Source organism: Stegostoma tigrinum, chromosome 7 (genome assembly GCF_030684315.1).
Source record: "Stegostoma tigrinum isolate sSteTig4 chromosome 7, sSteTig4.hap1, whole genome shotgun sequence".
In the NCBI taxonomy this organism is placed as follows: domain Eukaryota; kingdom Metazoa; phylum Chordata; class Chondrichthyes; order Orectolobiformes; family Stegostomatidae; genus Stegostoma; species Stegostoma tigrinum.
In genome coordinates this window covers 35,738,362-35,757,426 of record NC_081360.1, presented here as the reverse complement: position 1 = coordinate 35,757,426, position 19,065 = coordinate 35,738,362, and the positions used below count along the sequence as shown (strand labels likewise).

Here is a 19,065-nt window from a genome sequence, read left to right as displayed (position 1 = left end):
GGTTGTGATCAATCTATCTTGTTCAGGATGTAAGAGAAGGTGTCTCCTAAGGCTGATTAATCTTAAAGTTCATTTAAGCTTAGATGTTAAAGCTTGTCGTATATATTTGGTTATGTTTTGAAACCAATTTCTAATTGGTGTATTTTTAGCTAGACATCATCATTAATATTGCTTGTAGCTTCAAAGAGGTACCTATTTACTACAAAATAGCGTTACGTTATCCATGCAGCTGCTTAAGGACCTAACCTATTAGCTGATGTTATTTGTTTACTGGGATAACCAGCCTTTCATTTAACAAGCTTGGAACTTGGACATTTACCTGTTCTAAGGCATTCCTTCTTCAAACTGTCTTGGATAGGAACATAGTGTTCCATTACTGAGGTTCTATCGTCAGTTCTGTTCAGAGGTATCATTGTATTTCACTGTGTGAGCAGGCTGCTTACTTAAATTCTGCCTGCCCTCTTGTAGGTGTGGACCGCTTAGTGCATTCAGGTACAAGTCACCTTACGTGGCCAGGTACAGGTCACCCTAAAATGTGGAAAAAATCTGAAGTTATGGATTTTGGAAGGATGAATAGGTGAGCTGAGTATATTAAATGGAAATTCCTAGACTCTCCCCTCAGGGGAGACAATCTTTCTGCATTTACCCTGCCAAGTCTCCTGAAAATCTTGTATATTTTAAAGTTGCGTCTCATTTGTAGGAAAGTCTAGGGCTATGAGGCATACTCTCAGAATAGGGGGCTGTATATTTAAGACAGTGATGAGGAAGACTTCTGAATGTTGTGAAGTTGTGGAATTCTTTACCACAAAGGGTTTCTGAGGCTGGGTCATTGAGTGTGTTGAAGGCTTAGGTAGGCAGATTTTTTTAATCTATTAGAGAATCGAGGGATGTAGTGCGAAGTAGAAAAGTAGTGTTGAGGATCATTAGATCAGCTGCATTCTCATTGAATGGCAGAGCAGTGTGGGTTGAATGGCTGACTTCTACCTGTGTCTTATGGTCTAACTCTGCTTTTCTCTCCAAAGATGCAGCATGACCTGCTGAACATTCCCAGTGTTTTCTGTTTGCATTGGGTTTTCAGCTTGTACTGTATATTGCTTTTGAAGCCAAGTGATGGGGTATTCGTTATAGCTTTATTATCAGAATGGGTGCAAGTGAACTTGGAAGCTACCCATGTTTAAAAATAAAACTGCAATGGGAAGGAGAAGATCATGTAAAAAAGAAAGACAGTGTAAGAAATCTTAATCAAAATCTATGTGTAAAGAACATTTTAGTCTAAAACTGTTTACACTAATCTTACACTAATCTTCATATGTGCACTTCTTGCTTTCGTACCACAGATGCATTTAAATTATTACCTTTTTTCTTTCCATTAAAGTTGTGTTCCATTGAAGTAACGTGTGAATCAGCTAGTGTAATGGCAGCAACACTTGCCAATGGTGGTATCTGTCCAATAACAGGCGAGAGAGTTCTAAGCCCTGAAGCAGTTAGGAACACATTAAGTTTGATGCACTCCTGTGGCATGTATGACTTCTCGGGACAGTTTGCCTTTCATGTAAGTATAAATATTATTATCTAGAAATGGAACAGATTCACTCCACTTGGAACATTTATCACACTGGGATTTTCTCTGCCAAAATTACAGACTGTTTGAGGAGGACCAGTCCAGGATAATGGACTCTCATGATGCCATTTGGCTAAGACTACATGCAAACATAAAATACTATATTTTCCTGTTAAACATGAAGAGAAAAATTCAAGTAGAATTAATAACAACTTCAGGAACAGCATGAGACCTCTCAGCCCTTCTAATTATGGGTTAGTCTGTAACTGCTCAATTTACACACCATAATTCCATATCCCTTTAATCTTCTGGCCTAGCAAAAATCTGTCGATCTTAGTTTTGAGACTTAATGATTTAAACTTAACAGCTTCTTGAAGGAAAGTCTCAAACTTCCATTACCCTATGCCATCACAGTGGTTAGCATTGCTGCTTCACAGCACCACAGACCTGGGGTCAATTCCAGCGCAGGCAACTGTCTCTGTGGAGTTTACACATCCTCTCCGGGTCTGCATGGGTTTCCTCCCACAGCCCAAAGATGTGCAGATTAGGTGGTTTGGCCAGGCTAAATTGCCCATAGTGTCTGGAGATGTGTAAATTGGGTGGATTAGCCAGGGGAAGTGCACGGTTACAGGAGGGCTGAGTCTGGGTGGAATATTCTTTAAAGGCTTGGTGTGGACTTGTCGGGCCAATTTGCCTGTTTCCACACTTGTTATACTGTGTGAAGTAATACACCCTGACATCGTCCCCTTTTTGTCCTGTATTTCTTTTGGTCAAAGGAAATCGGGTAGAAATATAAATATTACACACTTATTGAGTTAAAAGAAAATTGCCAAATCCGGTGGTGTCTCACATGCCCGTGTGCAGTGACACCATTTGGTTAAAACTAGGGGTTTATTTAATTTATCATGGATGTCATTGCACTGTGCAGAAGTGCTAGGAACGGGGTGGAGGGGGAGAAAGGCTAATTCATTAGTTAATTGCTTAATCATCACAAACATGTTTGATGGAAGGCATTCAGACTCGGCCAATGTAATTTGGTCCTCAAATTTAGCTCTCTGGCCCTGGTTTCATTCTGGTGAATTCATGTTGCATTCCTCCAAGGCTAATATATCCTTCTGAGATGTGGTACCTATAAACTCTGTTAAACTTCATGTGGAGTGCAACAAATGAAGATTGATGTTTTTTATAAAATAACTTCCACCTCTGTGAGCATAAAGGCTAACATCCGACAAAAATAATTTTTGTACCTGATCACTTTCTTCATTTCTACACATTAGTTCCTAAATCTCTCTGGTCCTACACAGCTGTTGCTTCTGATTATTTAGGAAATACTCGTTTATCTTTGGGTTAAAAATGAATGGCTTCATGTATCCTCACACTGACCTCCATGTGTCACACTTTTTTTGCCCACTGAATTAACCTATCAGTGCCCCTTTTTTAAACTTTGCTTCCCTTCTGTAATAAATGGTGTGCAACCCTGTTTGGTGTTATCAACAAATTTTGAAATATGTCACGTTCCTTCATTTAATGTTAGTAGATGTGTATTTTGTTAGTGACCTGGAAAAAAAGTTATAGATTTAAAGAAAATTAGTTAGACATCATTTTAGCAATTGTAAACTAATGCTGGCTGCCTCTGATCTCATCAGTTCATATTTATCCACATGTTCAGTAACTGCCCTGATTATAGATTCTAGTAGTCTCCCAATGGCAGAAGTTGAATGAATAAACCAAATAATTTGTCTCTTCTTTCCTATCAATTATTTAAGGTTTTGTATGATTTTCCACCGTAAGTTAAACATTTTTAAAAATCAAAATATAACCAATTGAATGTTGTCATAAATCCATTGCGTTTACAATTATAGAACCTGAACACTCGACCAGTGCTTTTTCCAAAGTTTTTATAAGAATTATTTGATACAGTTTTTAAATGAAGACTTCCTTTTATAAACTTGAATAAATGAATGCTGTATTTCAGAGCAGTTTAAGGCTATTGCAAAGATTTGTAGCTTGGTTTGTGGATGAGGTTGTTGACTTGCTTGCCACGCTGGCCTGTTATAGTTCAGATGTTTCAACACCATGCTGGGTAACATTAGTATGGCCTCTGAAGCGATTGTTGTTCTACTCCGCTTAGTATTTATACAATCCGGTCTGCTGAGGTGTTTTGTGCCATTTCCGGTCCTCCTTTTTTGCATGGATTTGTATATGGGGTCTAATTCCATATGTTTATTGATTGTATTATGGGTGGAGAACCAGTTCTCTCGCAATTTCATGAGTGTCTATGGTTGGCTTCAGCTAGGATGGTCAGGTTGTCCCAGTTAAATTGATGGTCTTTGTTGTCCAAGTGTACTGAAATGAGGAAAAGTTTTTGGTGCTTTGTTTTGCTGCTAGCTGGTATTCATGTATCTTGATGGCTAGTTTCCTTCCGACCTGACCGATTTGTAATGTTTTTGGCAATCCTTGCACGGTATTTTGTAAACTATGTTGGACATGCGTTGTAAGCTACACATGTCGTAGGTATGAGATCTTTTGGCTCTTGAGTGTTTATCATAGTATGGCTGTGGGTTTGTGTGCTAACCAGATTCCTGATGGTCGTAGGAGTCTCTTTTTGTCAGTTCCAATATGTTCTTTACATATAGTAATGAGGCCAAAGTATTCGGTCGTATTGTGTCTCCTCGGTGTTGTCTATCTAGCAGGCATTTGACAAAGTTGGTGGTATATCCATTAATAGCGAAGACCTTGTATAGGTGCTCTCTCTTCCTTGTGAAGGTCAGGTGTTTTTGCAGTGGGTTGTGGCCCGTTTGAAAAGTGTCCTTTTACAGCTTTGTGGATGTTGGGGTGATTGCTGTGGAAATTGAGGATTGTTAGTGTTGCCTTCCTGTGTACCTTGGTTTGGAATTCCCCATTCATCATTCATTCTACCCTGACATCTAGGAACGGAAGTTGATTGTTGTTTTTCCTCTTGTAAAATTTGATCCCGGTGAATGTGTTATCAGTGAAGTGGCGTGTCTCTTCTAATGTAGTACATTTGATGTTGACAAATGTGTCATTCACATATCATGTCCACAGTTTTTTGGCTTTATGCTGGGATGGGCTGTGGTTCCAATCTTTGCAGGACTGCCTCTGCAATAAGCCCTGAGATGGGTGACCCCATGGTGTGACATTAATCTGTTTGCACACTCGACCATTAAAGATTGAGTGTGTGGTGAAGCATAGGTCCAGTTGTTCAAATTTATTGTTCTTGCTGATGGAGCTGTCGGTCAGTGGCCCTGTTTCCTCCAGTGATGTCCAATTTTTCTTTGTCTACTGGAATGTGAATGGACGTGAATAGTGCTGTAACGTCAGAGGAAACCATAATCTCGCCATTGTTGATTTTGATTAAGGAATTCTTGGGTACACTGGATGGAGTGGGGGTGATCCATTGACTAGGGATTTCAGTCTTTGTTGTAGGTCCTTGGCTGGCTTGTATGTAGGTTTGCCTGGTAGGGAGACAGTGGGTATGAGGGGGGATGTCTGGTTTGTGTACTTTGGGAAATCTATAGAGGTGGGGGGTGTTTTGAGCCTTCTGGTTTCACTTTTAAGTAGTCTGTCTTGGTTATTTGTGTTGCATTTTTTAGTTTCTTCTGTGTTTGGGCCATCCTATTTCCTAGCTGCTGTGTGGGGTCGTTGGTAACACTCTCAAGGACCAAAAACCCCATCCCCATGACATGCATCACCAGTACAGTGTACAAAATACCGTGCAAGAACTGCCAAAAACATTACTTCGGCAAGACAGGAAGGAACCTAGCTATTGGGATACATGAACACCAGGTACCAGCAAAAAAACACCATGAACTTTCCCTTATTTCAGTACACTTGGACAACAAAGGCCATCAATTTAACTGGGACGACATGATCATCCTAGCTGAAGCCAACCATAGTAATGCATGGGAATTCCGAGAGGCCTGGTTCTCCACCCATAATGCAAACAATAAACATGGAATTAGACCCCATATACAAACACATGCAAAAAAAAAAGCCGGGAATGACACAAAACACCTCAACAGACCGGATTGTATAAATACTAAGCGGAGCAGAACAACAATCGCTTCATCTGAGACCGCACTGCGATGTTACCTAGTATGGTGATGAAATATCTGAACTATAACAAGCCAGCTCAGCGAGCAAGTCAAAAACCTCAACTTGCTGTTGCAAGTCAAAGATATTAATGACCAAAATGATTCAACAAATGGGGAAAATAATTTTCAAACCTTTTTAAGAATTGTTTAGAAACCTCAATTATTGTCTAACTATTATTCCATGTCTATTGATAAGAATATTCTTGAATTCTCCTTGTTATACGCGTAAGTGATACCAGATAATTAGGGCTGAAAAATAGACAATTTATCATAAAGTTACAATACTATGATTATGAAGATCTGTGTGTGTAACTTGGCAAGTAAAAAGCCTCAAACTATGATCCCTTATCATCAAATTTTGGGACCAGTTAGTCATTGAATCCTGCAGCATGGAGACAAGTCCTTCAGCTGAGACTGGTTGATACTGACCAAACTGTCCATCTACGCTAACCTCATTTCCCTGTACTTGGCCCATATCCTTCTAAACCGTTCCTATCCGTCCAGTGCATTTTAAGTGTTAATGTACCAGCCTCCACCATTCCTCAACCATTTGGATGAAGGAGTGGAAGGGTGGATTAGCAAGATTGTGGACAATATAAGGGTGGGTCCTATTGTGGACAGTGCAGAGGACTGTTCTAGGTTACAAAGGGACATTTATAGAATGCAGAGCTGGGCTGAGAAGTGGCAGATGGAGTTTAACCCTGAAAAATGTGAGGTGATTCATTTTGGAAGGACGAACTTGAAAGCAGAATGCAGAGTTAACAGAGATTCTTGGCATCGTGGAGGAGCAGAGGGATCTTGGGGTTCGTGTTCACAGTTCCCTGAGAGCTGCCACCCTGGTGGATAGAGTTGTTAAGACGGCGTATGGTGTGTTAGCTCTCATTAATAGAGGGATCGAGTTCAAGAGCCGTGAAGTTACGTTCTAGCTCTGCAAAAGGCCGGTTCGGCCACATCTGAAGTAGTGCCCTGTTCTGGTCACCTCATTACAGAAAAGATGTGGAAGCATTAGAAAAGGTGCAGAGGAGATTTACCAGGATATCATCTGGAATGGAGGGAAGGCCTTATGAGGAAAGTGTGACAGAGCTAGGGCTTTTCTCTTTAGAACAACGAAGAATGAGAGATGACTTGACAGGTCTACAGAATGATCAGAGGTATAGATAGTGTGGACAGCCAGAGACTTTTTCCTTGGGTGGAGGTAGCTTTTAGGAGGGGGCATAGTTTTAAAGTGAAAGGAGGTAGATATCGGGGAGACTTCAGAGGTAGGCTCTTTAATCAGAGTGTTGTGGGTGTGGAATGCATTGCTGGAGAGGGTAGTGGAGTCAGCCTTATTAGGGGCTTTTAAGCAGCTATTAGATAGGCATATGGATGATAGTATAAGGTTGTGGTGGAGGTTAGATAGACCTTAGGTTTAGGGTAAAAGTTTGGCACAACATTGTGGGCCAAAGGGTCTGTACTGTGCTGTACTGTTCTATGTTCTATTTCACTGGTAGCATATTCCATACGCGTGCCACCCTCTGTTTCCTAAAAAAAATAAAGTTGGCTCGTTAGATGGTTTTGTTGATCTAATAGAAACCACCTTCTGTTTCAAATGGGACAAACCTTTGTGCAACATTTGAGGAAATGCAAAAATGCCAGTGGAAAAGTTTTCAGAATAGACAATGAACTTATGTTGATTCTGTTTGCTCCTCTGGTCTGCCCTAAGCCATTACTACTTCTCCAAAGAAGCAAACCAGTATTATCTTGGATGCCAATTTGTTTGTTTCTTTTCTTACACTTGTGGAGTTGAATGAGTTAGAGCAGTTCTCCAAGCTGAAAACTAGTATATTGGCACTCTTTTGTTTTGATTTGTGTAAGCATATTTTGATTTTCAAATAATATGACAAACATTACCTGTCTCTGCGTTAGTAGTTATCTTTTGAGTTGTTCATTCAAGATGTTTTGTGTTTAGATAAGGAGGGCTGGAAAGGTATTTTGGGAGTTTCATTGCTGAAGTGGTACAGTATTCTTAAAAGGCTGGTTCCCCTCAGTAACTGGCCAGGAATGCTAGCTACTACTGTCTTGTATTACATCACCAATACCAATCAAATCCTTTGGCACACTGAATTAATTTTTAAACCTCCTTAAGTTTATACTGTTTGCTCAGTATGACATTTGGTATGTGAACTTTGAGGATTTCTGTTTCAGTACATCAAATGAAATGTTAATTATCAAGTATTGTTTGGTGCCAATAGTGTATTTGTATGTAAGTACATTAATTTGTGCACTTTTTTATAGGTGGGTCTTCCAGCAAAATCCGGAGTTTCTGGTGGTATTTTGTTGGTTGTGCCCAATGTGATGGGCATTATGTGTTGGTCTCCACCTTTGGATAAACTTGGCAACAGTGTAAAGGGTATTCAGTTCTGCCAGGTAAGTGCAACAATATTTATTTCGACGTATGCAAAAGTATCCACGGCTTATTTTTATCTCTTCTGCAACATCTTTTGTGACTGTAAGTGTAAACTATCCTATCTCAATCTGTCTGCAACCTCTTGATACAGTTGACTACACCATTGGTCTTTGGTAGAGAAGAACACTTTCCTGATTCTAGATTGTGGCAAAGTTTAAAGATGCGGGGATAGAGATTTTATTTTTGGTGAGTGGGGTATTGTTAGGCACAAAAATGGAGTTGAGGCCACATCAAACCTGCCAAGATCTTAATGGCGGAGCAAGTTCAAGGGGCCAAATAATCCAGTCCTTTTCTTCTTGCCCCACATCACCTGGCTAAGTCTGCATGTATTTCTCAACCCTGATTGTCCTTGAAGCTGGCGATGAAGTTCCTTATGAACCACTGCAGTGCTTGGGCTAGGTAAAGTCACAGTACTACATGGAAGGAAGTTCTGAAATTTTGACTGACATTGAAAAAGCAGTGGCATGGTTTAGAAGTAGAATAGGTCTGTTTTGGAGGGGAGCTTATAGCTTGTGGTACTTCCATACATTTATTGCCCTTGGCCTTCAGGTAATCGTGGTTGCAGATTTGGAAGATGTTGGTGAAGGAGTTTTAGTTAGTTCCTGCAATGCATCTTGCAGATAATACATGCAGCTGCCATTGTGCATTGGTGGAGGGAGTGAATGTGGAAGGTGATGGATGGACAGCAAAATGTTTTTCTGAATTTTGTTGATTTTCAGTTTTGCTCAGGCTCCTAACGCCATTCTCAATCAAATGCTACCTTGATTTCAAGGGTGGACACTTTTACCTCATGTGGAGTTTAGTTCTTTTTGTCCTGCATTTGGTCTAAGGCTGTAATTAGGTCAGAAGCTGAGTGACTTTGGAGGAACTCTTGAGTTTGAAAATTTCCTTGGAAATTACTGCTGGATGAAACTGTCAACAATTCCTTCTAGCAATTATCTGAGCGTGGTAATTGGTCTTGTTGCAGTTGGCTTGCATTTTTTTTGTTAAAGGGACATAAGTTGAACAGCTTTCCGCTTTGCTAGATAGATGCCATTGCTGTAGCGCAAGTTTTCAGTTCAACGGCCAGTTTTGTCAGGGCCCAAAGCCATTACAGTATCCAGTACCGTCAGCCACTTGTGGATATCACTGAGTGATTTGATTTGTCTGAAGACAGGCATCTTTGCTGCTGGGGAGCTCAGAGGAGGCATAAACAGATCATCCAATCAGCACTCCTGTCTGATAGTGATTGCAGTACTTCAGCCATGTCTTTAGACTGATGTGCATGGCCCCCACATTGAGGATTGGGGGAATGTTTGAAAGAGCCTCTTTCAGTCCGTGTAGTTGTCTGCTTCCATTCATGACTGGATATGGTAGGACTGCAAAGATTTGGATGTGATCCATTGGTTGTGGAAATGTTTAACTCTGTTTCGTGCTGTTTTGTTTCTAAATAGTCGTGTTGAAGTTTTGCCGTGTTCTTGACATCCCACATTTAGATAGGCTTGTGGCAGCTCCTTGAATGACCTTCACATCCACTAACATTCTCCTTCCACCACTGACACTCAATTCAGCAGCGTGTACCATCTACAAAATGCACTGCAGAAATTTACCAAGTCTGCTTAAAAAACACCTTCAAGGCCTGCAACTATTGCCATCTGAAAGGTCATGGGTAGCAAATAGATGGAAAACTACCACTTGCAAGTCCAGGCTATTCCCAATGTACTATTGTGCCTCCCTTTCTGGTGGGACTGGGCTGTGGTTGGGACAGCATACAATGGCTGCTGATAATGGTGTTATTTCCTGTAATATAGGATTTACTGAGTATGATTAAGATGTTGATTGACCAGTCTCTGGGATGGCTTTCCCAGATGGACATAAGCCCACAGATCTTAGTAAAGAAGACTCTGCAGGTTTGATGGGCCTGGGTTTGCTGCTGTCATTTTTCATACCTAGATTGATGCCAGTTAGTCCAATTGCCAATTAACTCTTATTAAACTTTACAGCAGTTTGGTGCAACTGAGTGCCATATAATGCCATTTCGGAGGGTATTTGGACATAAGCCACGTTGCTGTCGCCTGTAGGCTATATCGTATAAGGATGACATTTCCTGTTTTGAAGGATGTTATTGAATCAGTTTTTATGACAATCAACAATGGTCTCATTGTCACCATTGCTGAGACTAGCTTTTAATTCCAGATTTTAGTTAATTCAGTGGAAATTCCAGCAGTTACATGTGTATCCAGAGTAGTAGCCTGGGCTTTTGGATTGATGGTCAAGTGACATTATCATTAGGCCTCCCTTTTTTTTGTGTTCATACACTAAATCCTCAGTATTTGTGAAATCACGAATTGCCGATCCACACCAAAAAAAGTAACAACAGTTAACATCACGTAAAAATGCGGATCTGTGATTTTTAACCTATTTTTATATAAACTACAAACTTATGAATTCCATTTGCGAGAAGTCTTGTGGATATGGAGGAATGACTATATGTCCATTTTCTACAAATAATCTGAGGTTTGGCACTTGGGTCCGTGTCTCAGTGTAGGTACTAGTGTGATTACAGTGGTCTCCAGGGCTCGAAGCATTAGTGCCACAAATAGAAATCTGAACAGGCGTAGAATAGAGGGATTTGGATTTGGATTATGTGCAGGCAGCTGGGATTTGTTTAGAATGGCATCATGGTCAGCACAAATGAGCTAAAGGGTATGTTCCTGGGCTGTATCATTTCACGTTTTAATTGAAGTTAAATTAAACATGCATATTAAATACCAATATATTTTTGTATTGCTGGATTTAAATGCAAATTATTTAAGACTATATAACTGTGGTAAAATACTAAAACCTCTCTGTACTCTGAGAGTTTATATCTAAAAATGCTACAAAGCAGAAATTACATGAAGACTCTGGTTATTTAGTTAAAATGTTTAGTGTTTGTTGGTCTTATTAACTAATGATTCTTTTTTAATGTAATTTTAGGATCTTGTTTCTCTGTTTAACTTCCATAATTATGACAACCTGAGACACTTCGCAAAGAAGCATGATCCTCGTAGGGAAGGTGGTGAAGTGCGGGTATGTTTAACTTCTAAAACAAGATAGAAAGTAAACTTGTAGCCATTTTTGAAAAAAAAATTAATCTTGTGCTACCAACACAGAGTAAATGAGGGTTGGTGATTTGTTAGATGTATTATCAAAGAGTCAAATCCATTGCAATTAATTTGTATTGAAACAACAATTGCTTTGGGTTTTCCCTGAAAACAGGAGCAGAGCAGGTTTAGTAAAAATAATCCGTCAAATACGGAGCTTCATCTCTGAATAATCTTTCAGAAGTAGAAATCAAATTATAATTTGTAGTTGCTTCCTCAGGAAATGGAATTTGCTCAGAACCATGGTTATATCTATTCGGGTTTAGATTACCCGATCCCTATATCACTGGGAAGAATCGATGAAGAATAGCATTTCATGTACAAAATATATTCAGAATATGTACAAAACAAATGATTTCTTACAGAAATTATTTTGCTTTTGGATGTTTCATTTCTTTTAGCAATGGGTTCTATTCTAGTTCCCATCTATTCTTCAAAATTTAGATTTGCAATAACCCATATACCAGTTATTTTTAAACGTTAGAAATTAAACAATTGTAATGAGGATGCAGAAACTTGAGAGCTAGGTGCGTTCGCAAACTGACCTTTGAGGTTGACAAGACAAATGATAAGGTCGTGAGGAGCAGATGGATCCTTGATTTTATAGTTAGAAATGTAAAATACAAAAGCAAGGAAGCAAAACAGCACTTGTATAAATTGCTTGTTTGACTCCAGTTTGGGAGTATTGTTTAATTCTGGGCAACACACTTGAAGGATGAAACGACCTTGGAAATATTTAGGAGGGGTATTAGTAGAATCATTAATGGAGATAATGAACTTCAAATACGTGTATCCCAAAAAGACTTGGATTATCCTCAAAGGAGCTGGTAAGGGGAGATAGAATAAAGATGTCAAAAATAAGCAATGATTTCAATAGTAAATGTGAATAAACAGCACTCACTAAGAGACTGACGCCAGAGGAACATAAAGTAACTTGGAAAAGAATGAGCCAAGGGACAAGAAATTTTTATATATATATATATATTCATGGTGCATGTTGAAATAACTTCATAAAGTGCCAGTAGCCTGTCACCAAATCACCAATTATTTCACCGTGCATAGTATGTGACACTGGTCTAGCTTCCTGTAAGCAGAACCTCTGATACACCTGTGTATTACTGTCAGCAGGGGTTCCCTGATTGGTGCTGTTAACCTGGTCAAATTAGGGAACTTATTCTGTGAGATTTACTTAGAAATCGAGGAGATGCAGGAATTGTAAGTCCAGGCGCGTAGGCCTGTTCTCTTTCCTGTAACCTCTTGAGGGATTTTTGCTCAGGGGCTTGTTCCTCTGACTCGGCCTCTGATACAGGTGGCATATGTTGTGCTGTCTCTTGTGTCCAGATTGACTCAGAAGAAATTCATCCTCTTATTCAGGCAGTAAAGGCTTTGAAGGAGCGACATCCACCATGTCCATCTTAGATTCTGAGGTTTCTTTGTGAGATGGAGGGGGGAGAATCCAGGAGGTCCAACAGCCTTTCTAGCTCCTCTGAGGGGCTGGGTGTGTTATGCTCCTGCTCCGTTTGCAGCTTTCATGTGGACCATATGCCTCAAGTGCACACTTCACCAGTTCAGGAAAATCAGATTTAACCTGGTGCACAGTCTTCCCAATAGCGAATCTGCTGGAGCTGTCCCTGTCGTTGAAGGGTAGTCCACTAATCAACTGGAACAGTTGGTATAGAGTAAAGCTGTAAACTGTTTCTGTAAGCCTGCCTTCAAAGTTTGGACTAGAGATAACAGTGTGGAGCTGGATGGACGCAGCAGGCCAAGCAGCATCTTAAGAGCACAAAACGTTTCGGGCCTAGACCCTTCATCAGAAAAGGGGGATGGGGAGAGGATTCTGAAATAAATAGGGGGGGTGGAGGGAGGTGGCGGACTGAAGATGGATAGAGGAGAAGATAGGTGGAGAGGAGAGTATGGGTGGGGAGGTAGGGAGGGGGATAGGTCCGTCCGGGGAGAACGGACAGGTCAAGGGGGCGGGATGAGGTTGGTAGGTAGGAAGGAAATGGAGGTGCGGCTTGAGGTGGGAGAAGGAGATAGGTGAGAGGAAGAACAGGTTAGGCAGGTGGGGACAAGCCAGCCCAGAAGGATGTTAGGAAAGTTTTTGTTTAAAACCAAAACACTCTTCAGTGGTGGCACCACTGGTATATCTGCCAGTGAGAGGTGGCTCAAGGCATCCACATTTGCTACATAGCCTCCCACATGGTGTTCCAACTTGTAATTGTACTCATTTAGAATGAGACCCCATTGCTGAATGCAGCCTGAAGCTATGGGCAGCACTGCCATATGCTCTTTACGTGGACCTTGCAGGGGTTTATGGTCTGTTACTATTACAGGTTTACATGCAGAAAGGTATTGGAAATTTTGTCACTCCAAAGATAATTGCCGAACCTTGCTTCTCTGTCTGGGCGTATTTGTGCTCTGCATAAGGCAAAGCCTGGGAAGCATACAATAATAAGGTATTCCTCTACTTAGGGCTACCTGTGAGCCAGCATTGCCCTGAAGCTGTACAGGGAGGCCTTGCATATCAGTGCAAGATCTCACTTGGGGTCACAAGTGCGTCAATGCCTTGGACGATAGCTGTTCCTTCACTTCCCTCAAGGCTATGTTTTAGCTACAAGACTATTTCCAAGGCTGTCCCTTTCTCAATAGCAAATGAGTGCCAGGATGGAGGCTAGGTTTGGAATGACCTTTTCTGTTTTTAAAAAAAAATCAATCACAGGAAAGACTTGAGTTACAGTCTTGGCTTGGGAGCGGAGGCACCTTGCTTTATCTTGCAATGGGTATAACCCAGTTTTGACAACTCTGTAGCTCAAAGTAGATCGCTTGGGGTGTCTGGAACACACCCTTTTCCCTTCTAAGGCATGTGCCTGCCTTGGAGAAACATCTAAGGTCTATGTCTAAATCCTTTAAATTGGAGGAAATTAGTAGTTCCAATCTCCTGACTAGTAGCATTCCAATCTCCCGAGTTCTGCCTCTACTTTTCACAAGGTGAATGCCATTGGGCAAGCCTTGCAGTAGCGTGGAATTGCTTCCTGATCAACATGCAAAGTGGCCTTGGCACCTTGATAGTCTGTAGATCTTCATGAAAATCCGCTGGGTAGTTCAGTTGGGCAGTCATTTTCTAAGTGAAAAATATACAGAGGAATGGAATTGTGGGAGATATAGCAGTTTGGATCGGAAATTGGCTTGCTGAAAGAAGACAAAGGAAATGTTCATCCTGGAGACCAGTTACTAGTGGTGTACCGCAAGGGTTGGTGTTGGGTCCACTGCTGATAGTCATTTTTATAAATGACCTGGATGAGGGTGTAGAAGGATGGGTTAGTAAATTTGCAGACGACACTAAGGTTGGTGGAGTTGTGAATAGTGACGAAGGATGCTGTAGGTTGCAGAGATACATAGATAAGCTGCAGAGCTGGGCTGAGAGTTGGCAAATGGAGTTTAATGCGGACAAGTGTGAGGTGTTGCACTTTGGTAGGAGTAACCAGAAGGCAAGGTACAGGGCTAATGGTAAGACTCTTAGCAGTGTAGATGAGCAGAGAGATCTGTGTCCATGTACACAGATTCTTGAAAGTTGCCACCCAGGTTGACAGGGCTGTTAAGAAGGCATAGTGTTGTAGCTTTTATTAATAGAGGGATCGAGTTCCAGAACCAAGAGGTTATGGTGAAGTTGTACAAAACTCTGGTGCGGCCGCGCTTGGAGTATTGTGTACAGTTCTGGTCACCGCATTATAAGAAGGATGTGGAAGCTTTGGAAAGGGTGCAGAGGAGATTTACTAGGATGTTGCCTGGTATGGAGGGAAGGTCTTATGAGGAAAGGCTGAGGGACTTGAGGCTGTTTTCATTAGAGAGAAGAAGGTTGAGAGGTGACTTAATTGAAACATATAGAATAATCGGAGGGTTAGATAGGGTGGATAGGGAGAGCCTTTTTCCTAGGATGGTGACGGCGAGCATGAGGGGGCATAGCTTTAAATTGAGGGGTGAAAGATATAGGACAGATGCCAGAGGTGGTTTCTTTACTCAGAGTAATAAGGGAATGGAACGCTTTGCCTGCAACGGTAGTAGATTCGCCAACTTTAGATACATTTTAAGTCATCATTGGACAAGCATATGGACATACATGGAATAGTGTAGATTAGGTGGGCTTGAGATCGGTATGACAGGTCGGCACAACATCGAGGGCCGAAGGGCCTGTACTGTGCTGTAATGTTCTATGTTCTTTCTCAATCAATTTCACCATGTCAGGCCTGAACCTGGGCCTGAGCCTTTCAGTACAATTAGTGGTAACTGAGCCAGCTGCTCCTCGTAAGAGACCGGAACTGAAATTGTTCTCTTAATCTGTAGAGGTTCCCCAATAAGTTCCCAAACTTAAGAATTGGAGTCCAGAATGAATTTTGTTAAAGATTAGTACTCCAGTTGCTGATGTGGCCATACCAGCATCAACCTCTATTGAAAACCGAAAGAACTGTCGATGCTGTAAATCAGGAACAAAAACTTCTGTTTTTGTTTCAACCTCCATTAGAAGAAGACCATTTAGCTAGATGTTTATTTTGGTTGATTGTGATTTATCTGTTCCAAACCAGATGTAGTTGGGCTTTCCAGGGTGTGAGCGATCCTGGATATGGGTTCTCTTAGTCCCACTGGGCTTGAATGGAGTATCTCGAGTCCGCATGTGGGCAGCAACTCTAATGGCTTGCCAGATCATAATCCTGAAGAAAATGTTAACCATTTGGCTGAGATAACAACGTGTGGAGCTGGATGAATACAGCAGGCCAAGCAGCATCTCGGGAGCATAAAAGCTGACGTTTCGGGCCTAGACCCTCCTTCAGAAGGGATGCTGCTTGGCCTGCTGTGTTCATCCAGATCCACACTTTGTTAACTTGGATTCTCCAGCATCTGCAGTTCCCATTATCACCATTTGGCTGAGGCTTGGCTTTGTTTTGGGGTTTTGCTTTATGCTGACGTAGAATCCCTGTGCTTAGGATCTGTCCTGAGTGAGGCTATGCAATTGCCTTCACTTACGTGGTGTCCGTCAAGCTCAGTAAGCCTGGTGAGGGTGCCCACTTCGATTAGAATACCCTGTATCCCATGTGTTCCACGTGCTGTAATTTCTAATGAAAAAGCCAGTTGTTGTGTCTGTTTGAAGCCCAGTAAGGTTTCTGCTAGTAGGCTCTCTTGCATGGTTACATCATTAACCCTATTCTTGTCGCCACTGAAATAACTCCACAGAGGCTGGTGTACCATCACCAATCACCTTTTATGCCCATGTACATAATCCTTGACTCTGGCCTGGCTTCCTGAGAGTTGGCTCTGAGTGAGCACAATCTCCGACATTCCTGCTTATAGTTTATTTTTCCAATTCCCATTTATTTGTCAGGGGTCCCTGATTGGACCAGGTTAGCAGCCAGAATCAGGGAACTTGTATTCTGAAGTCTGCCTGGCTGACAATCACTACACAGGCTTTCTGGTATACAGTGCCTCATTCAACTCAGTACATTTCTGTAATTATCTATTCTTGACTCTGTAAATGGATAATGCAGATTTACACTTCTAATTACCTAGTCTGCCAATAGGAAAAGGAATAGTTCATTTAAACTTTGGCCAGAGATAGTCAGCATCAATCAACTTCCAAACATGCCCAAATGTTCCATTCTCAGCATCATGTCTTTTGATCGCTACCTCTTTCTCATAGGTAGAGACTACTTTGCCCACTTATCTGGTACCTATTTTGGTCATTGACCAGTATTCACTAATCTGTACAAGAGCAAAATACTGCAGATTTTGGAAATGTGGAATAAAGCCAAACAGTGCTGAAAATACTAAGGTCTGGAAACATCTATCCAGAGTGGAAGAGAATTAACGTTTCATTTAAGTGACGCATCAGTTTCTGATAACATGTCATTGATCTGAAGATTTAACTCTGTTTCTCTGAACACAGATGCTGCCAGATCTGCTGTCCATTCACTGTTGCAAGGCTTCACATTCTGTATGTTGCAACAATGAGATTCTGAGGCAGCAATTGCTGCAGTGGAATTCTGCGTGTAGTAGCTAGGTGCCTCCTTTAAATTTTTTTAATGGTAGGTATAGCCTAACTCACCTTTTTGTGGCCTGATTCCTGCTCCAAGAAAGCCAAGGAAATGACAAGTATCTTCCATCAACACTGTCCTTTGCCACTTTCTCAGTTTCCCCTACCCACCATCGCCACAGCAGCTCTGACCCTTTTTACCTGGATCTCTCTCACTTGAGCAGAACAAAGTCTTGAGGAAAAACTGCATTAATGTGTAGTTCAGATTTTACCATTGTGTGTGCTTTACAAAAACCTGCCCAGCTACATTCCAATTATGAGAGATTTTTCAGTGCCTCTGATCAGTTGGGACAATTCTAAAGACATACACGTGTGTTCATATCTGTTGGCTGTTGTGGATTTGTCATGTGGTTCAAGCCTCAGTTGCTAAATATTGGCCTTTGTGTTTTGACTTGTTGATAAAAGCTTTTGGTATTTAGTTGGGGACACACTACACTGTTTAACTTGTCAACTGCTTTTAATTTATTTTGTATGGATGCTAACACCCTGAAATGCTTGTACCCAAATAAATTATCTGGTCCCTGCTCCACTTGATGATTTACTCCTGTTTATACCCTGGATATTGGCTAAATTTAAAACTTCTGTATTTCTGCTTGCAGCGAAGGCATAATGCATGGTCTGATTACTTACTGTAATAAGACTCTTATGGTCCATTGTTTCTCTAAGTTATAGTTAACCTGACTCTGCATAAGAGCATTTTTTAATCTGCATTCGTACAGTTCTGTGATGCCCTTTTGGTTGTTACTGCTTTCTGTAGAATGTTCCCTTTCTTTTAGTCTGCCAACTTCATTCATTGAATCATAGAATCCCTGTAGTGTGGAAGCAGGCCATTTGGCCCATTGTGTCCAGACTAACCCTCTGAAGAGCATTCCACTCAAACCCGTCCTATATCTGTAATCCTGCATTTCCCATGGATAATTTGTCTAGTTTGCACACCCTGAATGCTATGGGCAACGTAGCATGGCCAATCTGCCTAGACATCTTTTGTGAACCGGGACCTATCAGAGAAACACACAAACACGGAGAACGTGCAAACTCCACACAGTCACCTGAGGCTGGAATTAAATCTTAAATCCACATCTCTGGTGCTGTGAAGCAGTAGTGCTAACCACTGAGCCACCATGCCAGTCGGGCGCTTTTGCTTCTAGATTTTTGGGAGAGGTCTGTGGTTATTGCACTAAAATGCTCTGAATAGTATTTGTTTTAATTTTATCAAGCTTAGAACTCAGTTAAATTAAGATAGAACAGGTAAACAAGCAATAACTGCAGGAGGGATATCTAAATACAGAGCTTAAAATGAATGGAAGTAATATGCATTGTTTGAGGATCTAAGAATATTTTGTGTAAATCCGTCAACAGAACTTGAAATCAAGGGAAGGGATAAGATGCAGAATGTTGATTTATATCACAAGTGGTCTACTTTGTGTGAGTGAGAGAATGGGAGACACTGAACAGAAGCAACAGTAGATGTTGTTTTATAAAGTGAAGGTCAAATTACTATTTGAGTTCGGAGCATTGATGGTCTTGAACCATTCAACCTCTTCTCTCTTTTAAGATTTTAATTTAAAACTGTATTGTGTACTGGTACATGTTTCACTGCACAGTATCAGCTAGATGTTGTCAGTTTACCACTTGTTTTACTGCATTTTCTGCCATGTCTACTGCTTGTCGATGCTGCTGGAATGAATGGTTACTCAGATTCTCCTTTAACATAGACAAATCAGTTTTTTTTTAAT

The 19,065-nt window shown here is 41.0% G+C and overlaps 1 protein-coding gene across 4 annotated transcripts in view; it reads left to right on the top strand.

Moving 5' to 3' along the window:
- Window positions 1-19,065, top strand: part of glsb (glutaminase b) — a 118,758-nt gene that overhangs the window by 67,170 nt on the left and 32,523 nt on the right. For all 4 annotated transcript variants that reach the window (XM_048534279.2, XM_048534280.2, XM_048534282.2 and 1 more), the window contains 3 exons: window positions 1,376-1,552; window positions 7,951-8,082; window positions 11,081-11,173. In XM_048534279.2, the coding sequence (XP_048390236.2) occupies window positions 1,376-1,552; window positions 7,951-8,082; window positions 11,081-11,173 (402 nt within the window). The remainder of the gene's footprint in view (window positions 1-1,375; window positions 1,553-7,950; window positions 8,083-11,080; window positions 11,174-19,065) is intronic.